The 21,851-nt window shown below is 43.4% G+C and overlaps 1 protein-coding gene across 11 annotated transcripts in view; it reads left to right on the plus strand.

The window, feature by feature from the left end:
- The window catches only part of atp11c (ATPase phospholipid transporting 11C), a 126,633-nt gene that overhangs the window by 23,725 nt on the left and 81,057 nt on the right, over positions 1–21,851 (plus strand). For 10 of the 11 annotated variants that reach the window (XR_007956752.1, XR_007956751.1, XM_052021006.1 and 7 more), the window contains exon 2: positions 21,063–21,182. Coding sequence is in view for 9 of the 11 variants with exons in the window: in XM_052021006.1 (XP_051876966.1) it covers positions 21,063–21,182 (120 nt within the window). In the remaining 2 variants the exon portion in view is untranslated. Of the gene's footprint in view, positions 1–6,106; positions 6,354–21,062; positions 21,183–21,851 lie in introns of those variants that run through there. The other variant, XM_052021004.1, reaches the window with a different exon arrangement.

Here is a 21,851-nt window from a genome sequence, read left to right on the forward strand (position 1 = left end):
ATCTGTTGTCACTTTGAAAGTACAACCAACAATCCAGAAATGGCTGTAATTGGGAACTAGAAGGGAGAGAGTCAAGCAGGAAAATTACAATTACCAACAAGGGGTACTGAGCAAATTGATGGAGCTATGGGCTGACAGGTCCTTAGACCTTCACTGATTTCATCTAAGGATCTTGCATTTTTTTAAAAAATGACTAGTTAGACACTTGCCACATGGTTTTAATTTTCCAAAATTCCCCAAGCAACAGCTTGATTAGAAAAGGGAGAGAGCACAGTGGAGCCAGGTGGTCTTAGCCTCAATGAGCGGAGTTCAATCCTGATTGCCATAATTATCTGTAAGAGTTTGCACCACCTTCCTATGATGGCATGGGGTGTCTTTCTTTCCTCCACCCAGATGCTCTGGTTTCCTCCCACATCCTGAGGATGTTTTGATTGGTAGCTTAATTAGATACTGTAAATTATTCCAGGTGTAGGTAGATAGGCAAATCAAGATGATGTCGATGGGCATGTGAGAGAGAATGCATAACGGGGAAATAGTCATGCAACATGGAAATATGTCTTTCAGCCCAACTCATCCATGCCAACCATGGTGCCCACCAAGCCAGTCCCATTTGCCTGCATTTGGCCCAGATCTCTCTAAACCCCTCCTATCCATGTACTTATCTAAATGTTTTTTGAATGTTATTATTGTACCTGCTTCAACCACTCTCTGGCAGCTCATTCCATATGCACACCACCCTCTGCATGAAGAAGTTGACCCTTGGGTCCTTTTTAAATCTTTCACCTCTCACTTTAAACCAATGCCCTCTAGTTTTTAGTTCCCCTTCCCTGGGAAAAAGACTGTGCTTTCACCCTATCTATGCACTTATTGATTTTATACACTTCTATAAGGGCGCCCCACAATCTCATACATTCCAAGGAATCAAGTCCTCCCTGCCCAAACTCTCCCTATAACTCGGGTTCTCGAGTCCTGGAGCATCCTCATAAATCTTTTCTGCACTCTTTCTGATCTAATGATATCTTTCTTATAACAGGGCAACCAAAACTGTACACAATATTCCAAGTGTGGTCTCACCAACATCTTGTACAACTGCAACATAATGTCCCAACTTTTATTCTCAGTGCCCTGACTGATGAAGGCCATTGTGTCAAATGCCACTTTCACCATCCTCTCTACCTGTGACGCCGCTTTCAGCAGATTATGTACTTCTAGGTCCCGCTGTTCCACAATGCTCTCCGGAGCCCGAACATTCACTGTATAAGTCCTATCCTGGTTTGACTTCCCAAAATGCAGCATATCGCACAACTGAATTGAAAGCCATTTGCCAATCCTCGGCCCATTTACCTAGCTGGTCCAGATCCCCCCTGTAATTTTTCATACCCATTTTCACTGTCTGTGATACCATTTATTTTAGTTTCATCTGCAATCGTACTAACCATGCCTTGTACTTTCACATCAAAATCATTCATATAAATAACGAACAACAAAGGTCCCAGCACTGACCCCTGTGGCACACCGCCAGTCACAAGCCTCCAGTCTGAGAAACAACCTTCAACCATCAATTTCTGCTTCCTACCATCGAGACAATTATGAATCCAATGAGCTATCTCTCACTGGATCCCATGCAATCTAACCTTCCAGACTAGACTGCCATGTAGGACCTTGTCATAGGCCTTGCTAAAGTCCATATAAGCGATGTCCACTGCCCTACCCTCATCTATCTTCATGGTTACCTCTTTGAAAAACTCTAGATTTGTCGGGCATGATTTCCCACGCACAAAGTCAAGCAGGCTAACCCCAATTAGACCTTGTCTAGCCAAACAACACACAGAAAATGCTAAAGATGTCTATCCAAATGTTGATAGATACTGACCCTCAAAATCCCTTCCAGTAACTTCCCCTCCAGTAACTTGCCCACCACTGATGTCAGACTCACTGGCCTATAGTTCCCTGGCTGTTCTCTGCTGTCCTGAAATAATGGTACATTAACCACCCTCCAGTCTTGCAGAACTTCACCTGTGGCTAAAGATGAAGCAAATATCTCTGCAAGGGATTCCACAATTTCTTCCCTAGCTTCCTGCAAGTTCCAAGGATGTGCTTTGGCAGGCCCTAGGGATTTATCCACCTAAGTACTCTTTAAGGACACCAATACTTCCTGCCTGGTATTTTGTATGTGGTCCAAGACATCATTCACTCCTGTTTTTCTTTAGCATCCATCATTTTCTCCACAGTAAAAACTGATGAAAAATATTCAAAATGTTGATAAGACCACACCTGGAATATTGTGTGCAGTTCTGGTTGCCATACTGTAGAAAGGATGCGATTAGGCTAAAGGGAAGTGCAGAAAAGAGTCACAAAAATTTGGCCAGGACTGGAGGGCTTGAGTTATGAGGAGAAAGTGTATAGACTGTAACTGTTTTCCCTGGAGCAAAGGTGGCTGAGGGATGATCTTATAAAGGTTTATAAAATCATGAAGGACATAGATAAGGTGAATGGTGACTTTTTCCCTCCACGGTATAGGGACCATACATTTAAACTAGAGGGCATAGGTTTAAGGTGAGAGGGGAGAGATTTGATAGGAACTTGAGGGGCAACTTTTTCACCCAGAGGGTGGTCAGTATATGGAACGAGCTGCCAGAGGAAGTGGTTAAGGCAGGTACATTAACAACGTTTAAAAGGTACTTGGACAGGTACATGGATTGAAAGGTTTAGAGGAAATGGGCCAAATGTGGGCAAATGGGACTAGTTCAGATGGGAATCTTGGTCAGCATGGACCAGTTAGGCTGAAAGGCCTGTTTCTGTACTATATGACTGTATGGTAAGGGAGTCTAAAACTAGAGGGCATAGGTTTATGGTGAGGGAAAAGATTTAAAGAGGACCTGAGAGGCAAGTTTTCCACAGAGGGTGGTGGGTATATGGAATGAGCTGCCAGAGGAAGTGGTAGAGGTGGGTACAATTACAACATTTAAAAGACATTTGGACAGGTACAGGAAAGATTTAGAGGGATATGGATCAAATGAAGGAAATGGGACTAGCTCAGGAAAACAACTTGGTCAGCATTAGTTAGACCAAAGGGCCTGTTTCTGTGCTGTATAACTCTGACTCCATGAAGTTGCCAAAGCAGGAAAATGAAAAAGCATCTTTTCTAAATGGTGAGAGATTGTGGAGCTTTAAAATGTATTGGGAGTTGTGTGTCCTTGTGAATAATTTGCAAAAGGCAAGTATATAGGACATAGAACAGTATAACACAGAATTAGGCCCTTTGGCCTACAGTGTTATGCAGAACTAATTAAACTAATGATGCCTCTTTACAGTAATCCCTTCTGCCTGCACATGGTCCATATCCCTCCATTCTATACATATTCATGTGCCTATCGAAGAGTCTCTTAAACGCCTCTTATCATATCTGCCTCCACCGCCACACTAGGCAGCACATTCCAGGCACCTACAACTCTGTGTAACAAAACAAAATTTGCCCTTCACATCTCCTTTGAACTTCCCCCCTCTCACCTTAAATGCATGCCTTCTAATAACAGACGTTAGGAAAACTAACAAATTGTTTATACTAGAATGCAGTAGTTACAGGTTTGCTTCATTAAGGACATTGGTGTGACTATTTATGGACTTGTTGGGCAGAAGGGCCTGTGTCCGTGCTGTATTGCTCTATGACTCTATTGGTTGCCTTATTCAAGAATGCAAATGCTCTGGAAGCTGTTTGTGGTCAGTGCATTATGAGGAAAGTTTGGACAGGTGAGACTTATATCTGCTGGAGTTTTGAAGAGTGGGTGGGGGCTTGATTGAAACATAATATCCTGAGGAAATTTTACAGGTTGATTGTGGTGAATCTAGAATCCAAGGCGCACAGTTTAAAAATAAGAGGTTGCCCATTTGATGGATGAGTTAATATTTTTCTCCAAGTTATGAGTCTTTGGAACTCTCCCTCAAAATGTGGTGGAAGGAGGGTGTTTGAATTTTTTTTGGTAACATTTTGCCCTTCCTGATCAGGGATGGATGGGAATGTGGAATCTGATCAGCAGTGGTATTGAATGGAAGAGGAGGCTCAAAGGGCCGAATATCTGACCTGCCCTAATACATACAACAAACTTAAAAGTGTTTGAATTTTATTCTGAAACTCCCCTGCTCTCCATAGTTAATTTTCCATCTGTTGTTGCCTTAAATGGTGTCTATTTTGATACAATGATAATTACAAAATGCTGAAGTGTATCAGCATAATAAGTAGTGATCCTTTCCATCTGATAATTAATAGATAACTTGCATTGTGGGAAAACCTCAAAGAATACACAATAACACAATGCTCAGTACAAACCCTAAGCACCATATAAATTATTTATGGTGAGGAATCCTGTTTCACTGCTTAAAGTTTTATGTATTATTACATTTCTTTAATTCCGTAGGCTTGTGTCAGAGATGTCACCTCCATGTATCCTCAGGGTATTGACATTTTACTACTACATTAATATGTAGCATGTGACAGGATCCTTTAAGATTGGAAGGAGTTCTTGGAATAATATTCTAGAGAACAAAATAAAAATTACAAGTTGACCTACATCCATGAACTCTTTTCTGTATTGTGAGAGTTACAACTGCAGTTGTCTTTCTAGACAATTACAGGAGTGATGGCATATTATATACTCATGACTGTGTGGCCAGATTCTGCTCTAACTCTATCTACAAGTTTGCAGATGATACCACTGTTGTAGGCTGTATCTCAAACAACGATGAGTCGGAGTACTGGAAGCAGATAGAGAGCTTAGTGGCATGGTGTCACGACAACAACCTTTCCCTCAATGTCAACAAAACAAAAGAGCTGGTCATTGACTTCAGGAAGGGGGGTGGTGTACATGCACCTGCCTACATCAACAGTGCTGAGGTCGAGAGGGTTGAGAGCTTCAAGTTCCTGGGAGTGAACGTCACCAATAGCCTGTCCTGGTCAAATCACGTTGATGCCATGGCCAAGAAAGCTCACCAGCGCCTCTACTTCCTCAGGAAGCTAAAAAAATTCAGTATGTCCCCTTTGACACTCACTAACTTTTATTGATGCACTGTAGAAAGCATCCTCTCTGGATGCATTATGGCTTGGTACAGGAACTGCTCTGCCCAGGACCGCAAGAAACTGCAGAGAGTTGTGGACACAGCCTACCGCATCACAGAAACCAGCCCCCCCTCCTTGGACTCTGTCTTTACCTCTCGCTGTCTTGGTGAAGCAGCCAGCATAATCAAAGTCCCCACTCTCCTGGGACATTCTCTCTTCTCTCCTCTTCCATCAGGTAGAAGATACAGGTGCCTGAAAGCACGTACCACCAGGCCTAAGGACAGCTTCTACCCCACTGTGATAAGACTATTGAACGGTTCCCTTATATGATGAGATGGACTATGACCTCACAATCTACCTTGTTGTGACCTTGCACCTTATTGCACTGCACTTTCTCTGTAGCTATGAAACTTTACTTTGTACTTTTATTGTTTTCACCTGTACTACCTCAATGCACTCTGTACTAACTCAATGTAACTGCACTGTGTAATGAATTGACCTGTACGATCAGTATGCAAGACAAGTTTTTCACTGTACCTCGGTACAAGTGACAATAATAAACCAATACCAATATCATTTCCTTGTCTTTAATAGTTGCTGCTTTATTTTAGAAGCATTCCTCACCTCAGTGGGGGGGAATCTATGCCATAGAGGGAGCGAGCCAAGATTCACTGTATCAGTTCCAGGAATAATCGATTTGCCATACGAGGTTCCAGTCCACTTGAACTTTAGAAGAATGAGGGAAGATTTCATAAAAACTTGCAATATTCTTAAACAGTTTAACAGGCTTAAATGCAGAGGACATGTTTCTTCTGACTGAGGAGTTTAGGACGGGGGGGGCAGACACAATTGGAGAATGAGTGTTTGGCAGTTTAGGACTACTGACATTAAAAGAAATTTCTTCATGCATAGGGTGGCAAATCTTTGTAAGATGTAAAGGTTCAGTTACTGAGTATATTCAATACCTAGATGGTTGGATTTTTGGATATTAAGGGAATCATGTGATGTGGGATTTGTACTGGAAAGTGACGCCGAGATAAAGAGCCACAATTTTGTGCAGGCATGGTGAGGAAGGAAAAAACGACCTACTCTGCCATTGTGTTCTTTCTCTAAAATGAGTCCTTGAACTTTGTTCAGATAGACGTGTTCAAATATAGATAAATATTTGTGTTTAAAATGCTTTATAAGAGTTCAAATGTAGACTAGAGTTTCATAATCGGCCCTCCCAAAAAGAACTGAGCACCCTGCAGCAAGATATGAAAATATTGTCGGAGTTAAGAATCTATGTTGGAATAGAATGGTAAGTGGTACGGACAATATTTGCATATGAAAAATGAGGAACCTAAAGTACAGTGAATGTTTATCAACCTGCTTTAACTTGTAACCATTCCCAGTGATTACACTTGTAGTTTTTGTTGTCATTTATTGACTGAGTAATTCAATTCAGGTGTTTTTTGAATTTGCCTAACTTGATATTTTCTTATTAATCATATGTGAATACTTTAGGAGTGTGTTGGAATGATTCGCCCATTTCCTCTGTAGATGCAAACTGAATTCCTTGTGTCTCTTCAGCCTGATTTCCCAAACAATTCATAACTTCAGCCATGGAAGAATAGATCGGACCTTGTACTTTCAAGTCTACAGTTAGCATGCAATTTATACTGCAACGTGAGTTATGCATTTCACCTTCCCCAAATTGGCAAGCTTTCCTGGTACAATCAAAAACATGTATCATAGTACCTCTTCCATTTTTGCAGCTAAAATCATTGACAGTCCTCTATTAATCCAGGAATCTGGGCCTTGTATATATTTGAACAAATTAAATTTGGAAGTCTATTGTTCCACATAAACCTTTTTAGGCCATTTTGATTGACAAAATGTTTTTTTTAATGTTTTTGCTATAAACCTAATTTCAGACTGGATAATCTGTATTATATAAGTTACTTTGTGAAATTCTGGCAAATTGGACTTTGCTCCCAAATTGTTGATGTGTTGTAAGAGCTATTTGTTTGTTCTTTGTCATGTGGGCAGAGGAAAAGTGATGAAAGGGGACTTTTTTTTTACAAACTGCATAGCAACTGTGGTGTCCTAATTACCAAAAATTTCTTCAGTTTGTTACAGAAACCAGTTGATATAAATGAGCATTTTTGTTCTAAAGATGTGTAAGTCCATCAGTCAAATTTTGCACAAGTGTAATACTATGACTTTTAAAGTTTATGACAAGAATGGGTAAGAAGGATGAACTTAGAGCCTGAATCAGTACGTGGAATTATGATGTTGTTGCCATTACAGAGACCTGGTCGCATGAGGGACAGGACTGGCAGCTCAATATTCCTGGAATTTGTTATTTTAGATGTGATAGAGAGGTGCTTAAAAAAGGTGGAAGGGTTGTACGACTGCTAAGGGAAAATGTCACAGCAGTACTCAGAGAGGACATACTGGAAGGCTCATCCACAAAGGCAATTTGGGTGGAACTCAAAAATGAGAAAGGTGCATTTGCGCTGATGGGATTATACTACAAGTCCCCCAATAGCCACTGAGAGGTGGAGGAACAGATATGTAGACAGATTATAGAAAACTGCAGAAGCAACAGGGTTGTCATAGTGAAGGACTTTAACTTCCCCAGTATTGATTGGAACTTCCCTAATACAAGAGCCTTGGATGGGGCGGGATTTCTTCAGTGCATCCAAGAAGGGTTCTTGAACAGTATGTGGAGAGTCCGACTAGAATAGAGAACATACCGGACCTGGTTTTGGGAAATGAGCCTGGCCAAGTGACAGACCTGACGGTGGGTGAACATTTTGGGAATAGTGACCACAACTCATTATGTTTCAAGATAGTTATGAGTAAGGATAAAATCAGATCTTGTCGGAAGGTACTAAATTTGAGGAGGATAAGTTATGTCAGGATAGGACAGGAACTGAGGGGCGATGATTGGGAGCAGCTGCTGTCGGACAAGTCTATGTCTGCTTAGTCGGTCTTTAACCAACTTCCACATGTCAGAGTTCAGGATCAGCATGTTCTGTTAAGGACAAGGATGGCAAGGTAAAGGAACCTTGGATGACCCAAGAGGTCCTAAATTAAGTCAGGAAAGCATACATAAGGTTTAGGAAGCTAAAATCAGACTAGGCCCTTGTAGAATATAAATATAGCATGGAAGTGCTCAAGCAGGTGATTATGAAGGTGAAAAGGGGCCATGAATGTTCTTGTCAAGCAGGATCAAGGAGAATCCCAACGCATTTTTTACTTGTATTTGAGTTTTTTGAGGAGGTGACAAAGGAGCTTAATGAGGGTAAGGCAGTGGACATTACCTACATGGACTTCAGTAAGGCATTTGATAAAGTCCTTCATGGTAGGTTGCTTCAGAAGATAAAGATGCATGGGATCCAGGGTGAATTGCAAGTTTGGATTCAGAACTGGCTTGCCCATGGAAGACAGAGAGTAGGGGTGGAAGGCTTTTATTCTGGCTGGAGGTCCGTGACCAGTAGTGTTCTGCAAGGAATGGTGCTGGGACCTCTGTTTGCGATATATATCAATGATTTGGATGAAAATGTAGACAGGTAGATTAGCAAGTTTGTGGATGACACCAAGATTAGTGGAGATGTGGACAGTGTAAAGGACTATCAAAAAATACAGTGGAATATAGAGCAGTTAGAGGTATGGACAGAAAAGTGGCAGATGGAGTTTAATCCGGGCAAGTGTAAGGTGTTGCACTTTGGGAGGTCAAATGAAAGGAGAAAGTATACAGTTAATGGTAGACCTGTTAATAGCATTCAGGTACAAAGGGATTTTGGGGTCCAGATCCATAGCTCATTGAAAGTGACTATGCAAGTGGATAAGGTGGTAAAGAAGGCATATGGCATGCTTGCCTTCATTGGTAGGGGTGCTGAGTGTAAGAGCAAGGAAGTCATGCTGCAGCTATTTAAAACTTTAGTCAGACTGCACTTGGAGCTTTGTGTACAGTTCTGGTTGCCGCATTATAGGAAGGATGTGGAGAGGGTGCAGAAGAGGTTTACCAGGATGCTGCATGGATTAGCGGGTAGAAGCTATAAGGAAAGGTTGAATAAACTTTAGTTTTAGTTTTTAGTTTAAATGTTTTTTTTTACGCAGGGTGGTAGGTGCCTGGAATAGGATACCAGGGGTAGTAGTGGAAGCAGGCAGTTTGGTGGAGTTTAAGAGGCTTTTAGACACATGAATATGGAGGGAATAAAGGGATATGGATGATACACAGGAGGAAGACATTTAGTATAAATTGGCATCAAGATCGGCACAACATGGTGGGCTGAATGGTCTGTCCAGTGCTGCACTGTTCTATGTTCTAAGAAATTGTCTTCCCACGTAGTTTTGTCAGTTTTATAAAATTCTTTTGTGGTAGATTTATTCATACCTTGCCTGCTTTCCAACTCTGTTTCTTAATATTAGTGCAAGGGATTTCAATGACATTTGCCGAGTAGAAGTTATATTGAATTAATATGATTTACGTTGTTCTGATATAAAAATATTTTCTTATTTACCATTTTACTTTCATTCTAAAACTAGATATTCTAACTGTAAAATGCTATCAAAGTTTCTCCTTGTTAATCATAAAACTTTTAAAACCTTGCTCAAGTATTTCTATAGAATTCAGAAAAATAACTAAATTTCAAAATGTTGATATGTTAGGATCGTTGGAAAAGATAACAGTACAGAAAAAAATAACAGTACAGAGTAAAGTGTCACAGCTACAGAGAAAGTGCAGTGCAATAAGGTGCGAGGTCACAACAAGGTAGATCGTGAGGTCATAGTCCATCTCATTGTATAAGAGAACTGTTCAATAGTCTTATCACAGTGGGGTTGAAGCTGTCCTTGTACGTGCCTTCAGGCACCTATATCTTCTACCTAATGGAAGAGGAGAGAAGAGAGAATGTCCCAGGAGAGTGGGGACTTTGATTATGCTGGCTGCTTCACCAAGACAGCGAGAGGTAAAGACAGAGTCCAAGGAGGAGAGGCTGGTGTCCATGATGCGCTGGGCTGTGTCCACAACTCTCTGCAGTTTCTTGCGGTCCTGGGTAGAGCAGTTGCCATACCAAGCCGTGATACATCCAGGTAGGATGCTTTCTGTGGTGCATCTGTAAAAGTTGGTGAGAGTCAAAGGGGACAAACCAAATTTCTTTAGTCTCCTGAGGAAGTAGAGGCACTGGTGAGCTTTCTTGGCTGTGGCTTCTATGTGATTTGACCAGGACAGGCTATTGGTGATGTTCACTCCCAGGAACTTGAAGGTCTCAACCCTCTCGACCTGAGCACCATTGATTTAGACAGGTGCATGTACACCGCCCCCAATATTTTCCACTCAAGAAGGTTGATATTTCATGCTATATTCATGAAAAGGTTTCTGGCACTGAAACGTGGCTTCTCAAGCTTTTCTTCCATTGTAGCCAGAATATCGCCGATGAATAGAAGATGCTAGAAATGATCTGCATATTGATCAGGACTTGTGGAAGATACTGGATATGCTGAATTTTGTTAGCATTTACCTCAGAAGTCGGGATCCACAACACTTCTGTTTTTGTACATCTCAGCATATTTTTGCTCTGTCTCCTTTTAGTCCCCTAAAGTAACAACTCGTTTGCTCATCTGTGGACCTCTCGATGACTTCACTGCAGTCATGTAATCAGTTATCACATGTACATCAATGGTGGTCCTCTTTACCTACGTATATATACCATCCCTCACAACATTTTTGCAGTCTTGGAATTTCCTTCAATTAAATTGAGAAGATGTCCTTCCCTACCCTAATCTAGATCTGTCAAACCAAAGGGTTGTTGACCTCATTCTTAATTGACCTTGTTCTTCCAATCCCTTTTAATTTCTTAACATGTAGACTGTACGTTTCTGTTTCCATAACATCTGTGCATGTTTATTTGAAGCGTTGTCCATGCTTTCAGCATTAACTATTCCAATGAGTTTCTGGCCAGTCTCAGTTTTTCCCAATGCTGTAAACCCAACCCCAAAATTTGCAATCCTATTCCTATCCTTGTTAACCTACATTGGCTACCAGTCTCCCCTTTGTAAAATTTGTATTGTTTAAATTCTCTCCTTAAACTCGATTTCCAGATCTCAGAACACTTTAGTCCTGCAAGCCTCCTCATCCTCTTTGTGCCTTTGTCTGTCTTCACAAGAGCACAGACATGTTCAACAATGAGGACCGTCATTTAAACTGTGTCCGTACTAGGCCAAAAAATAGGGGAGCTCTATCAGTAAGCCATGGTATTTGAACTGCTTCATTCAGATATTTTGTTTAAATGTGGTTTATACATCTACACCTCTTTTAAAGAGACCCCACCACTTTCTGAGTGATGAAAACATTTCTTCAGTCTTTCCACCAATGACCTTGTCTATGTTCCCACTAATAAACTTCATGCACCGTGATTAACAAGGGAGATTAAGGGAAAGCAACCTTATTCTAGCCATGCTCTCCTTATTACTAAAACTCTCCAGTACTAGCAACATACTTGTGAAACACTTTTTCACTCATTTATAGGATGTGAATGTTGCTGGCAAGGTCACTGGTGCATACGGCATCCTTCCTGTAATGTGGTGAGCTGAACTGTGAACTAGATGAAGTCCCAGACTGCTTCCCTATTCTTGAATTCTGTTTTTGGCCAATGATGGCAATATCCTGAATGCTATCTTAACCCACTTTATCTCCCAATCTGTCCACTTTTATTCTAGACTATGTTGTAATCAGTCCATCCTCCCCCTACTGTGCTGTGATTGTACCTTCCTCAATCTGTCTTTTTATAATCCTGTTTGAAATAATCTCTCTTGAGCAAGCTTTTGGGCATTCCCACCTTGGTTGCTATCCATTTCTTTTGTCACGCTTCTGTGATCATTAAGGGGTGTCTTGTGCTTTAAAATGTACTGTTATAAAAGCAGATTGTTTTCCATACAGTGCATATTTTTGCATAAATTATAAACTGAAGGAACAACATTGTGTATTTAAAAAGCACCTCTTAATATAGAAAAATAATCGTCAGGGCTTTGTTAATTTGCATAGGAGCTATTAGGATAGGTAACTAAAAGGTTCCAGTATTCAATACTCCTGAAATTCCTCTAGTAATTGTACTCTTCACTTACTGACTGAAACAAGTTTCTGTTTTTCATCCTCTACTATAGTTTGGCAAAGCAACTGGGTAATACCTTGTACCAGCTGGCATGAGCTTGTTTATAGACAGATCAGTGAAGCTGCACTAACAGTTTTGTTTTCATAACAAAAATTTTAGTCTTTTGAGAAAGTTAGACAATAAAGGTGACCCCCCCTCCACCCCCCCCACCCCGAGTTACAGCTGTGCTGTTTATGGAAATTCGTCTTTGCAGAATTCATAAATTACCACCCAAGAACTTGAGATACAGAATAAAATTGGCTCTCATGGAATTTTTATGTGGTGGTGGGGTAAAGAAGTAGACAAACACAAAATTTATAGTCTTGCATTTCTTGACGCATGCGCAGATGATGCGGCTTCACGGGCCGTTTTGTAGTAACGCAACCCCCTCCCCCTGTAACACAGGGGTGACCTGTATTATGATTTGTTTTTTCTCAATTTGTTCTTTAATGTACTTTTCTGCCTTCCTGAAAATAGGCATTTTCATATGCTTTGTCATTTTTATGATCAGATCCGTCAATGTTTGATCATACCCATCAATATTTTTTAAAGAAAATGTACTCTTAATCAGGAAACTGGGCTGTAAAGGATGATGCAAACTGCAGCAACTATATTAAAGTACTACTTTCGTAATATAATCTGCAATGTAACTAAATGTACATATGGAGCCCTACTTTTTTCTTTGCTATTCCAGTCATACTTGCAGTGAATATTTAATGACAACATTAATTCTAGAAGTTTTGTATCCGCACATCACTACCTGTAGCATCTCCAGTGCACTGAGGAATAAACAGTGTCATTGGGAAATGCACTACTTTAGTTAAAATGTCAATAATATTACATCAGCTATTAAATGAAACCCAAAAACGTCATGTATAGATACAGCTGTGGGTCCTTTGATCCCTCATGCTTTCTCTAGCACTTAATAACTTAATCTGTCGGAGTCACTTCTCTACACCAAACTTGCATCCCTTGATATTCCAAGCAGGGGTAATGTAAAGGTGAATAAATACAGAAAATTTTACATTCATTTTCCTAATTTTTATTTCTGAATGAAAACGTGTCCAACCGCACAGAATGTGCATAGAGGAAAGCAGGGTTGTATTTAATGTTGAAAATGTATTGCCTGATGAAAGTTATCAATATAAAATGTTTGGTCTGTTTTTCTAAACTGATTCACCCTGAGCTGCTGAGTTTACCCAGTCTTCTGCTTTCCCTCTGCTTTTTTGCAGTATTAGAAGTTTTTTTGATCATCAAAATAATAATCCATGGTCACTCATTATTCTGTACTCCTGCAGTTTGGAGGTTCTGTACAATGAGCCTCACAGAATCTGGCAGAGTAAAATGGTAGAACACTCTATAGGATTGTACTTTTTATACATCTTTTGCTAGCAAAATCTAAAAAGTGCAGACAGAGTTGAAAGATTTGTTATTACTTCCTTCAATCATACTTTAATCATAGAGGCATTATTTAATTGTTCTACAGTATTGTCTGTGTTTCTCCATGAACAGGTATCACATTGATATGAAAGTAGAAATGAATAGCATGGACTTGTTGGCAGAATGGTGACCTTACATCCTGCAATGATGCTATAACTTGCCATACTATTAGAGATGTATCTGCTGAAAGAACACAGAAAATTGTGATTTCATTGTTTGCTAATGCATTGCTATCAAAGATGGCACCATCACAGGCAACACTGATTCCTCCTGCAGCATAAAATACCAGTGTAGAAGCTGGTTTTAGTGACTTTATGGTGTGGGATTGACTACTTAATATGTCCATTTTTTCGCATTTACTGTCTTTTATAAATAGTATTCTGAAAAATGGTCGGAGAATTGAAGTGTGATTGTTTTTTTTACATGTGGAACTTTATGGGATAACTTAAGTTTATAATTTTATGAAACAAAGATTTTTCTATGTAAGCTTTGGATAATTGCACTTCACAATTGTAATTGTCCATTAAGAAATCAAAACTTGGCAGCTTATACTGGAATTTTGTGTTTACATTTGAAGACTCTTGTATTTATATTTTCTGCTATGTTTGGTTCAGTACTACACTACTTACAGTATGTGTCAGTGAAAGAGCTTTTGAGATATTGCAGTCCTATGCCAACAGCTTTGAACTTTTTGCCATCTGTCATGCATTTTGATATGGTTGTTGATGGGGACCAGAAGACTTGATTATAGCTCTTGAAAAAGAGCTGAGCATATTTTTGATCAGTTGGAAGGGCTGTTTGGTATTGGTTTAACTTTGTCATGCGTACCAAGATGCAGAGAAAAGCTTGTGTGCCATCCAGGCAGATTGTACCATACGTAAGTACATTGAGGTAAAAAAAAACGAAAACCAGAATGCAGAGCTTAGGTACAGAGTGAGTGTAGTGCTGGTAAACAAAGTACAAGAGCCCAGAGTTAGATTGGGAGATCAAGAGTTCATCTTCAGTGTATGTGAGGTCCATTCAAGAGTCTGATAACGTGGAATAGAAGCTGTCCTTGAGCCTGGCGATACATGTTCTCAAGCTTTTGTGTCTTCTGTCCTACGGGCGAAGGAAAAGAGAGAATGGCTGGGTGGGAGGAGGTCCTTGATTATGTTGGCTGCTTTCCTGAGGCAGTGAGAAGTGCAGATGAAGTCAAAGGAGGCCATTAATATTATCTCCACATCTTTAACTTCCTTGAAATTCACCTTTTTGAATAAACTTTTTATCCTCATTTACCTTTTTTAAACTTGCCCATCCATCAGATGTAGACATTGAAAGTATGAGTAATGCAAAGGCCACACGGCCCTCAAGCCTACTTGCCATATAATAAGTTCATGGCTAATTTGGTTGTTATCTCAACTCCACATTCGCACCTACCTGCTGTAACCTTTGCCCAATTACTTATCAAGTTTCTCTCGACCTCTGCTTCCATTGTCCTTTGTGGAAGAGTTCCAAAAACCCTCGGGAAGATTTTTGCATTGTGTATCTAAGTAGGTGACTCCTTTTGCTTTTCAGCAGTGACCCCTAGTTCTGGATTCTCTCTCAGAGGACACATTCCCTCCATCTTCATCCTGTCAGGACCCCTCAGGATCTTGCATGTTTCAATCCAGGGTAGAAAGAGAAGCCTGTCTACCATTTACTCCAAAGATTACCTGCCCACTTCAGGGTTATGCTGGCAATGCCAGCATTTACTATCCTTCCTGCCATTCCCTAGTGTCTGTTCACTCTAATCCTGTTGTGTTCTGTATTCAAGGCAAGGAGTTTTTTCATCTTTCTCAATCTGAAATGGCCAGTTACATTTAAATTTACATTAAGTGCATACATTTTAACTTGCACAATTTCATTTATCACAATTGCTCATTTTATATTTTGTGTAAATGTTTGAGTAGTCAGACTTCTTTGGAAGTAAAGTGTGGTAGCATATGTACAGTAAATGGTGGGGGGTAAGGAATGTTGATGAACAGAGGGAACTTGGTCCAAGTCCATGGTTCCCTGAAATTAACAACACAGGTAAATAGTGGTGAAGAAAGCATACTGCAAGCTTGGCTTCATAGGTCACGGCATAGAATATAAAAGCTTGGGTTGGGGAGTTTTAGTTATAGAACCATAGAACAGTACAGCACAATACAGGCCCTTTGGCCCACAAAGTTGTGCCAACCTTTAAACCTCGCCTAAGACTATCTAACCCCTTCCTCCCACATATCCCTCTATTGTAAATTCCTCCATATGCTTATCTAGTCATCTCTTGAATTTGACCAATGTACATGCCTCCACCACCACCCCAGGCAGCGCATTCCATGCCCCAACCACTCTCTGGGTAAAAAAACCTTCCTCTGATATCTCCCTTGAACTTCCCACCCATTACTTTAAAGCCATGCCCTCTTGTATTGAGCGTTGGTGCCCTGGGAAAGGGGCGCTGGCTGTTCACTCTATCTATTCCTCTTAATATTTTGTACACCTCTATCATGTCTCCTCTCATCCTCCTTCTCTCCAAAGAGTAAAGCCCTAGCTCCCTTAGTCTCTCCTCATAATGCATACTCTCTAAACCAGGCAGCATCCTGGTAAATCTCCTCTGCACCCTTTCCAACACTTCCACATCCTTCCTATAATGAGGCGACCAGAACTGAACACAGTACTCTAAGTATGGTCTAACCAGAATTTTGTAGAGCTGCATAATTACCTCACGGCTCTTAAACTCAATCCCACGATTTATGAATGCTGACATCCCATAAGCTTTCTTAACTACCCTATCCATCTGTGAGGCAACTTTCAGGGATCTATGGCTATGAACCCCCAGATCCCTCTGCTCCTCCACACTACCCAGAATCCTGCCATTAACTTTGTACTCTGCCTTCGAGTTTGTCCTTCTAAAGTGTACCACCTCACACTTCTCCAGATTGAACTCCATCTGCCACTTCTCAGGCCAACTCTGCATCCTAATTTCTTTCCATGGGGAGAAATTTCTGAATTGAGGCAGGGAAATGGGCTGTTTGGCCCATTGAGTCCACGGCAACCACCAAACACCCACTTGCACTAATTTCACTTTATTCTTCCCACCTTTCCATCAACTACCCCTAGATTCAACCACTCTTCTACAGTCTAGGGACAATTTAGAGGCCAACCCACACGTCTTTCAGATGCTACCATAGGTGGTGGAGGAATCAGATACGATCACCTAAGTTTAAGAGACATTTAGACAGGTATTAGAATAGATGAGGTATAGACGGTTAGGGACCTAATGTGGGCAAATAGGATTTGTATAGATCGGCAGAAAAGGTAGTCATGGACCTGGTGGGCCAAAGAGCCTGTTTCTGTGCTGTGCGACTGACTCTTAAAAAGGAGTCTACATATTACTCTGTTGTAACCCGTAAATACTTAACCAAATTATCCTTTGCAATGTCTTGTGTTGATATGAGGACAAGCTATATGTCATAAATTTGCCATTTGTGGAGACTCACCGTCTAGTCGGGCGAACCGGCTCGGCAGTCGGGTCGCGCGGCGTCGGAGCGACGAGGCCCAAGATGGCGGCGGGCCTCGTCTTTCCGAGCGACGGGGAGAACCCGCGCGCGGGAAAGTCCTGATGACGTAGGACTTACGTCATTGCCGGTTGTTTTGGGCGGAAACATTCTCCCTTAAAGGGCCCGCGCAAGGCGGAATAAAACAAGACTCTACTCGGAGGATTGCCAAACAGAACTGGTTTATTTTCCCGCCTTGCGCGGGCCCTTTAAGGGAGAATGTTCCCGCCCAAAACAACCGGCAATGACGTAAGTCCTACGTCATCAGGACTTTCCCGCGCGCGGGTTCTCCCCGTCGCTCGGAAAGACGAGGCCCGCCGCCATCTTGGGCCTCGTCGCTCCGACGCCGCGCGACCCGACTGCCGAGCCGGTTCGCCCGACTAGACGGTGAGTCGCCACACAACCCCCCCCAGAGCCGGCGAGACAGTCCCCAAGGTCCATGGGCTGTGCCAGCTGCCGCTTAGGGGGGCGGCCTCTGTGTCGCGGCGTGGCAACCCCGACAGGCCGCGACACTCGTGACAGGCCACCAGGTCCGCTACTCAATGCCGCCAACGGTCTTTCGGCACCCGTACGCTTCAATTACACTTTGGCGGCAGCCGTTTTACCTGGACCTTTACCCTTGCCACCGTCGCCCGACCACTCCTAGGAGCCGATTTCCTTCGGGCCCACAACCTGTTAGTCGACCTGCGAAGGAAGCGGTTAGTCCACTCTAGCACTCTCCAGACCTATCCCCTGGGAGAAATCAGCCCACCAGCCCCGTGCCTGGACTCCATTTCCCTTTCTGGCGACGATTTCGCCAAGCTCCTAGCCGAATTCCCATCGATTTTGGCACCTTCGTTTACAAATTCTAGGCCCACACACGGGGTACGACACCACATCATTACCACAGGGCCACCCCTTCATGCCTGAGCACGACGATTACCTCCAGACAAGCTTCGCCTGGCAAAGGAAGAGTTCCGTCACATGGAGGAGCTGGGGATTGTTCGCAGGTCAGACAGCCCCTGGGCCTCCCCCCTGCACATGGTCCCCAAAGCCACTGGAGGGTGGAGGCCCTGCGGCGACTACCGCAGGCTGAATGACGCCACCACCCTGGACCGCTATCCCATCCCTCACATCCAGGACTTCGCAGCGAACTTACACGGGGCCCGCATCTTTTCCAAAGTGGACCTTGTTAGGGGATACCACCAAATCCCGGTCCATCCGGATGACGTCCCCAAAACTGCGATTATCACCCCATTCGGCCTGTTCAAATTCCTTCGGATGCCGTTCAGCCTTAAGAACGCCGCGCAGACCTTCCAGCGGCTGATGGACGCGGTAGGCCGAGACCTGGACTTCGTGTCCATTTACTTGGACGACATACTGATCGCCAGCCGTAACCGCCAGGAACACCTTTCCCACCTCCGCCAGCTGTATTCCTGCCTCCGCGATTTCGGCCTCACGATTAACCCGTCCAAGTGCCAATTTGGACTTGACTCTATTGATTTCCTCGGCCACAAAATCACCAGCGATGGGGCAACACCCCTACCCGCCAAGGTGGATGCTATCCACCATTTTGCCCGCCCCGACACAGTCAAAGGCCTACAGGAATTCCTTGGGATGGTCAACTTTTACCATCGTTTCATCCCTGCAGCAGCCCGTATCATGCGCCCTCTGTTCTCGCTGCTGGCTGGTAAGGGCAAGGACATCACCTGGACTGACGAGGCTGCGGCTGCTTTCGTTAAGGCCAAAGACGCCCTGGCAGATGCCACGATGCTGGTGCACCCCAGGACTGACGTCCCGACTGCCCTCACGGTAGACGCATCCAACACCGCGGTGGGTGGGGTACTGGAACAGCTACTCGAAGGCCGCTGGCAACCCTTGGCATTTTTCAGCAAGCACCTTAGACCGCCCGAACTGAAGTACAGCGCTTTTGATCGGGAACTTCTAGCGCTGTATCTGGCGGTCCGGCATTTCCGATACTTTCTAGAAGGCAGGCCTTTCCCCGCTTTCACCGATCATAAGCCTCTGTCCTTTGCCTTCTCCAAAGTCTCCGATCCCTGGTCAGCTCGTCAGCAGAGACATTTATCCTACATTTCCGAGTTCACAACTGACATCCAACATGTCTCCGGAAAGGATAATGTCGTTGCTGATGCACTTTCCAGACCAACCATCCACAACCTATCCTTGGGTGTCGACTACACGGCCCTAGCTGACACACAGCAAGCCGACGACGAACTGCCCAGCTACAGAACCGCAGTCTCGGGTCTGCAGCTCCGAGATTTCTCGGTTGGTCCAGGTCAGCGGACCCTACTTTGCGACGTTGCGACTGGTCAGCCCCGCCCTATAGTCCCTGCAGCCTGGCAGAGACGCGTTTTTGACTCGGTACATGGGTTGGCGCACCCGTCCATCAGATCTACTGTCCGACTGGTCGCCAGCAAGTTTGTCTGGCATGGCCTGCGCAAACAGATCAGTGAGTGGGCCAGGACTTGTCCGCACTGCCAGACGTCAAAAATCCAGCGACACACCAAGGTCCCACCACAGCAGTTCGAGCCTACCCGTAGGAGGTTCGACCACATACACGTCGACCTCGTGGGCCCTCTGCCGGTTTCAAGAGGAGCCCGGTACCTCCTTACCATCGTGGACCGGTTCACGAGGTGGCCTGAGGCGACCCCCCGACTGACATCACAACTGATTCCTGCGCCCGGGCGCTGCTCACAACTTGGGTCTCACGTTTTGGCATTCCGGCCCACATCACTTCAGACAGAGGCACCCAATTCACTTCCAGTCTCTGGGCTGCATTAGCGAACCTGCTAGGGACGCAGCTGCACACCACCACGGCCTACCATCCTCAATCAAACGGGTTGGTGGAACGTTTTCACCGCCATCTGAAATCGGCCTTGATGGCCCGGCCTGAAGGGTCCTAACTGGGTTGACGAGCTGCCTTGGGTCCTGCTCGGCATACGCACTGCCCCCAAAGAAGACCTCCGCACTTCGTCAGCTGAGCTTGTATACGGGGCGCCACTAGTTGTCCCCGGGGATTTCATACCTGCCCTTCGGGACCAAGGGGAACAACCCCTAGCAGTCCTACAAAGACTGTGCGAGAAGCTTGGCGACTTGGCCCCGATTCCCACCTCACGGCACGGTCAAGCCCCATCCTGCCAGCCCAAGGAACTACGGGACTGTAAGTTTGTTTTCGTTCGCAGGGGCACACCTCGGGCGCCATTGCAACGACCATATGAGGGACCGTTCCGAGTCATACGGAATAATGGATCCACTTTTATTTTGGACATTGGAGGCAGGGAACAGGTTTTCACGGCGGACCGCCTCAAACCGGCCCATTTGGATCTGCAACAGCCTGTCGAGGTTGCCACGCCGCGACGCAGAGGCCGCCCCCCTAAGCGGCAGCTGGCACAGCCCACGGACCTTGGGGGCTGTCTCGCCGGTTCTGGGGGGGGTTGTGTGGCGACTCACCGTCTAGTCGGGCGAACCGGCTCAGCAGTCGGGTCGCGCGGTGTCGGAGCGACGAGGCCCAAGATGGCAGCGGGCCTCGTCTTTCCGAGCGACGGGGAGAACCCGCGCGCGGGAAAGTCCTGATGACGTAGGACTTACGTCATTGCTGGTTGTTTTGGGTGGGAACATTCTCCCTTAAAGGGCCCGCGCAAGGCGGGAAAATAAACCAGTTCTGTTTGGCAATCCTCCGAGTAGAGTCTTGTTTTATTCCGTGGTAGCAACCGCTACATATTTATGGATAAAAATGTGTAGTTGAAATTGATTTTAACCTTCATCTGACTTAGTGTTTGTAATCATTTGCACAGTACAAATTAAAGCATTGCCATACAAATTCATTTTCACTTCCTAATCAACTAAGTATTGTCTCTTTTTTTTCCTTCTAAGTGTGCTGGTGAGGAAAAACGAGTTGACAGCCGCACAATTTATGTTGGGCATCATCAAATTCCTGGAGTAGAAACGTTTCTCCCTCAAAATTTTTGTGACAATAGAATAGTTTCTTCAAAGGTAAGCCTGTGTCTAACTTGCCTCAAAGTCTTCAAATTATTGAGTTTTAAAGACCTACGTAAGTAATAGCTGTAGGGAGTGAACTATTTAGTATAGAGTTTCTTAAGTTAGTCTGAATACTTGTTTAGAAAGATAAAAAAAAAATGGAGGAACAAATGGCATTTTAAGAATTTTTAAAATGTTGCATACAGGTATTTCTATATCAGGGACCGGGCAGAAATAAAAGCTTGTGAATGAGTTGTCCTGATTTATTACATTGAGGAAGATTCAAAAAAAGAAAACCTTTATCATTTCAAGGCTTAGCTTTAAATATTAAGGAGAGTTTACTTTTTAATTGATTTAAACTGAAAGAAACTTAAATCATTTCATCATTACTGCTTCTGAATTTTTTTTTGGCTCCATGTACAAGTGTCATTGAATATTCAGTTAAATATATATGTGTAACAAGTGCTATTAGTTTTGTCATTAGCTAAGAAGTTAACCTGTGGCTTTACTACTTTTTATTTGGACAATATCTAAAATTTGGATACAATTCCGTTTCTCTGCTGGTCGACAGATAGCTTTTTGTTTTGCTTTGGCTCAGCACACCTCCATGGAAGGTTAAAGCTCATTTTGCCAGAACCCCAGGACTACTACTATTTATTTTGTAACTTATAGTAATTTTTATCT

This window comes from Pristis pectinata, chromosome 8, assembly GCF_009764475.1.
Source record: "Pristis pectinata isolate sPriPec2 chromosome 8, sPriPec2.1.pri, whole genome shotgun sequence".
Lineage (NCBI taxonomy): Eukaryota > Metazoa > Chordata > Chondrichthyes > Rhinopristiformes > Pristidae > Pristis > Pristis pectinata.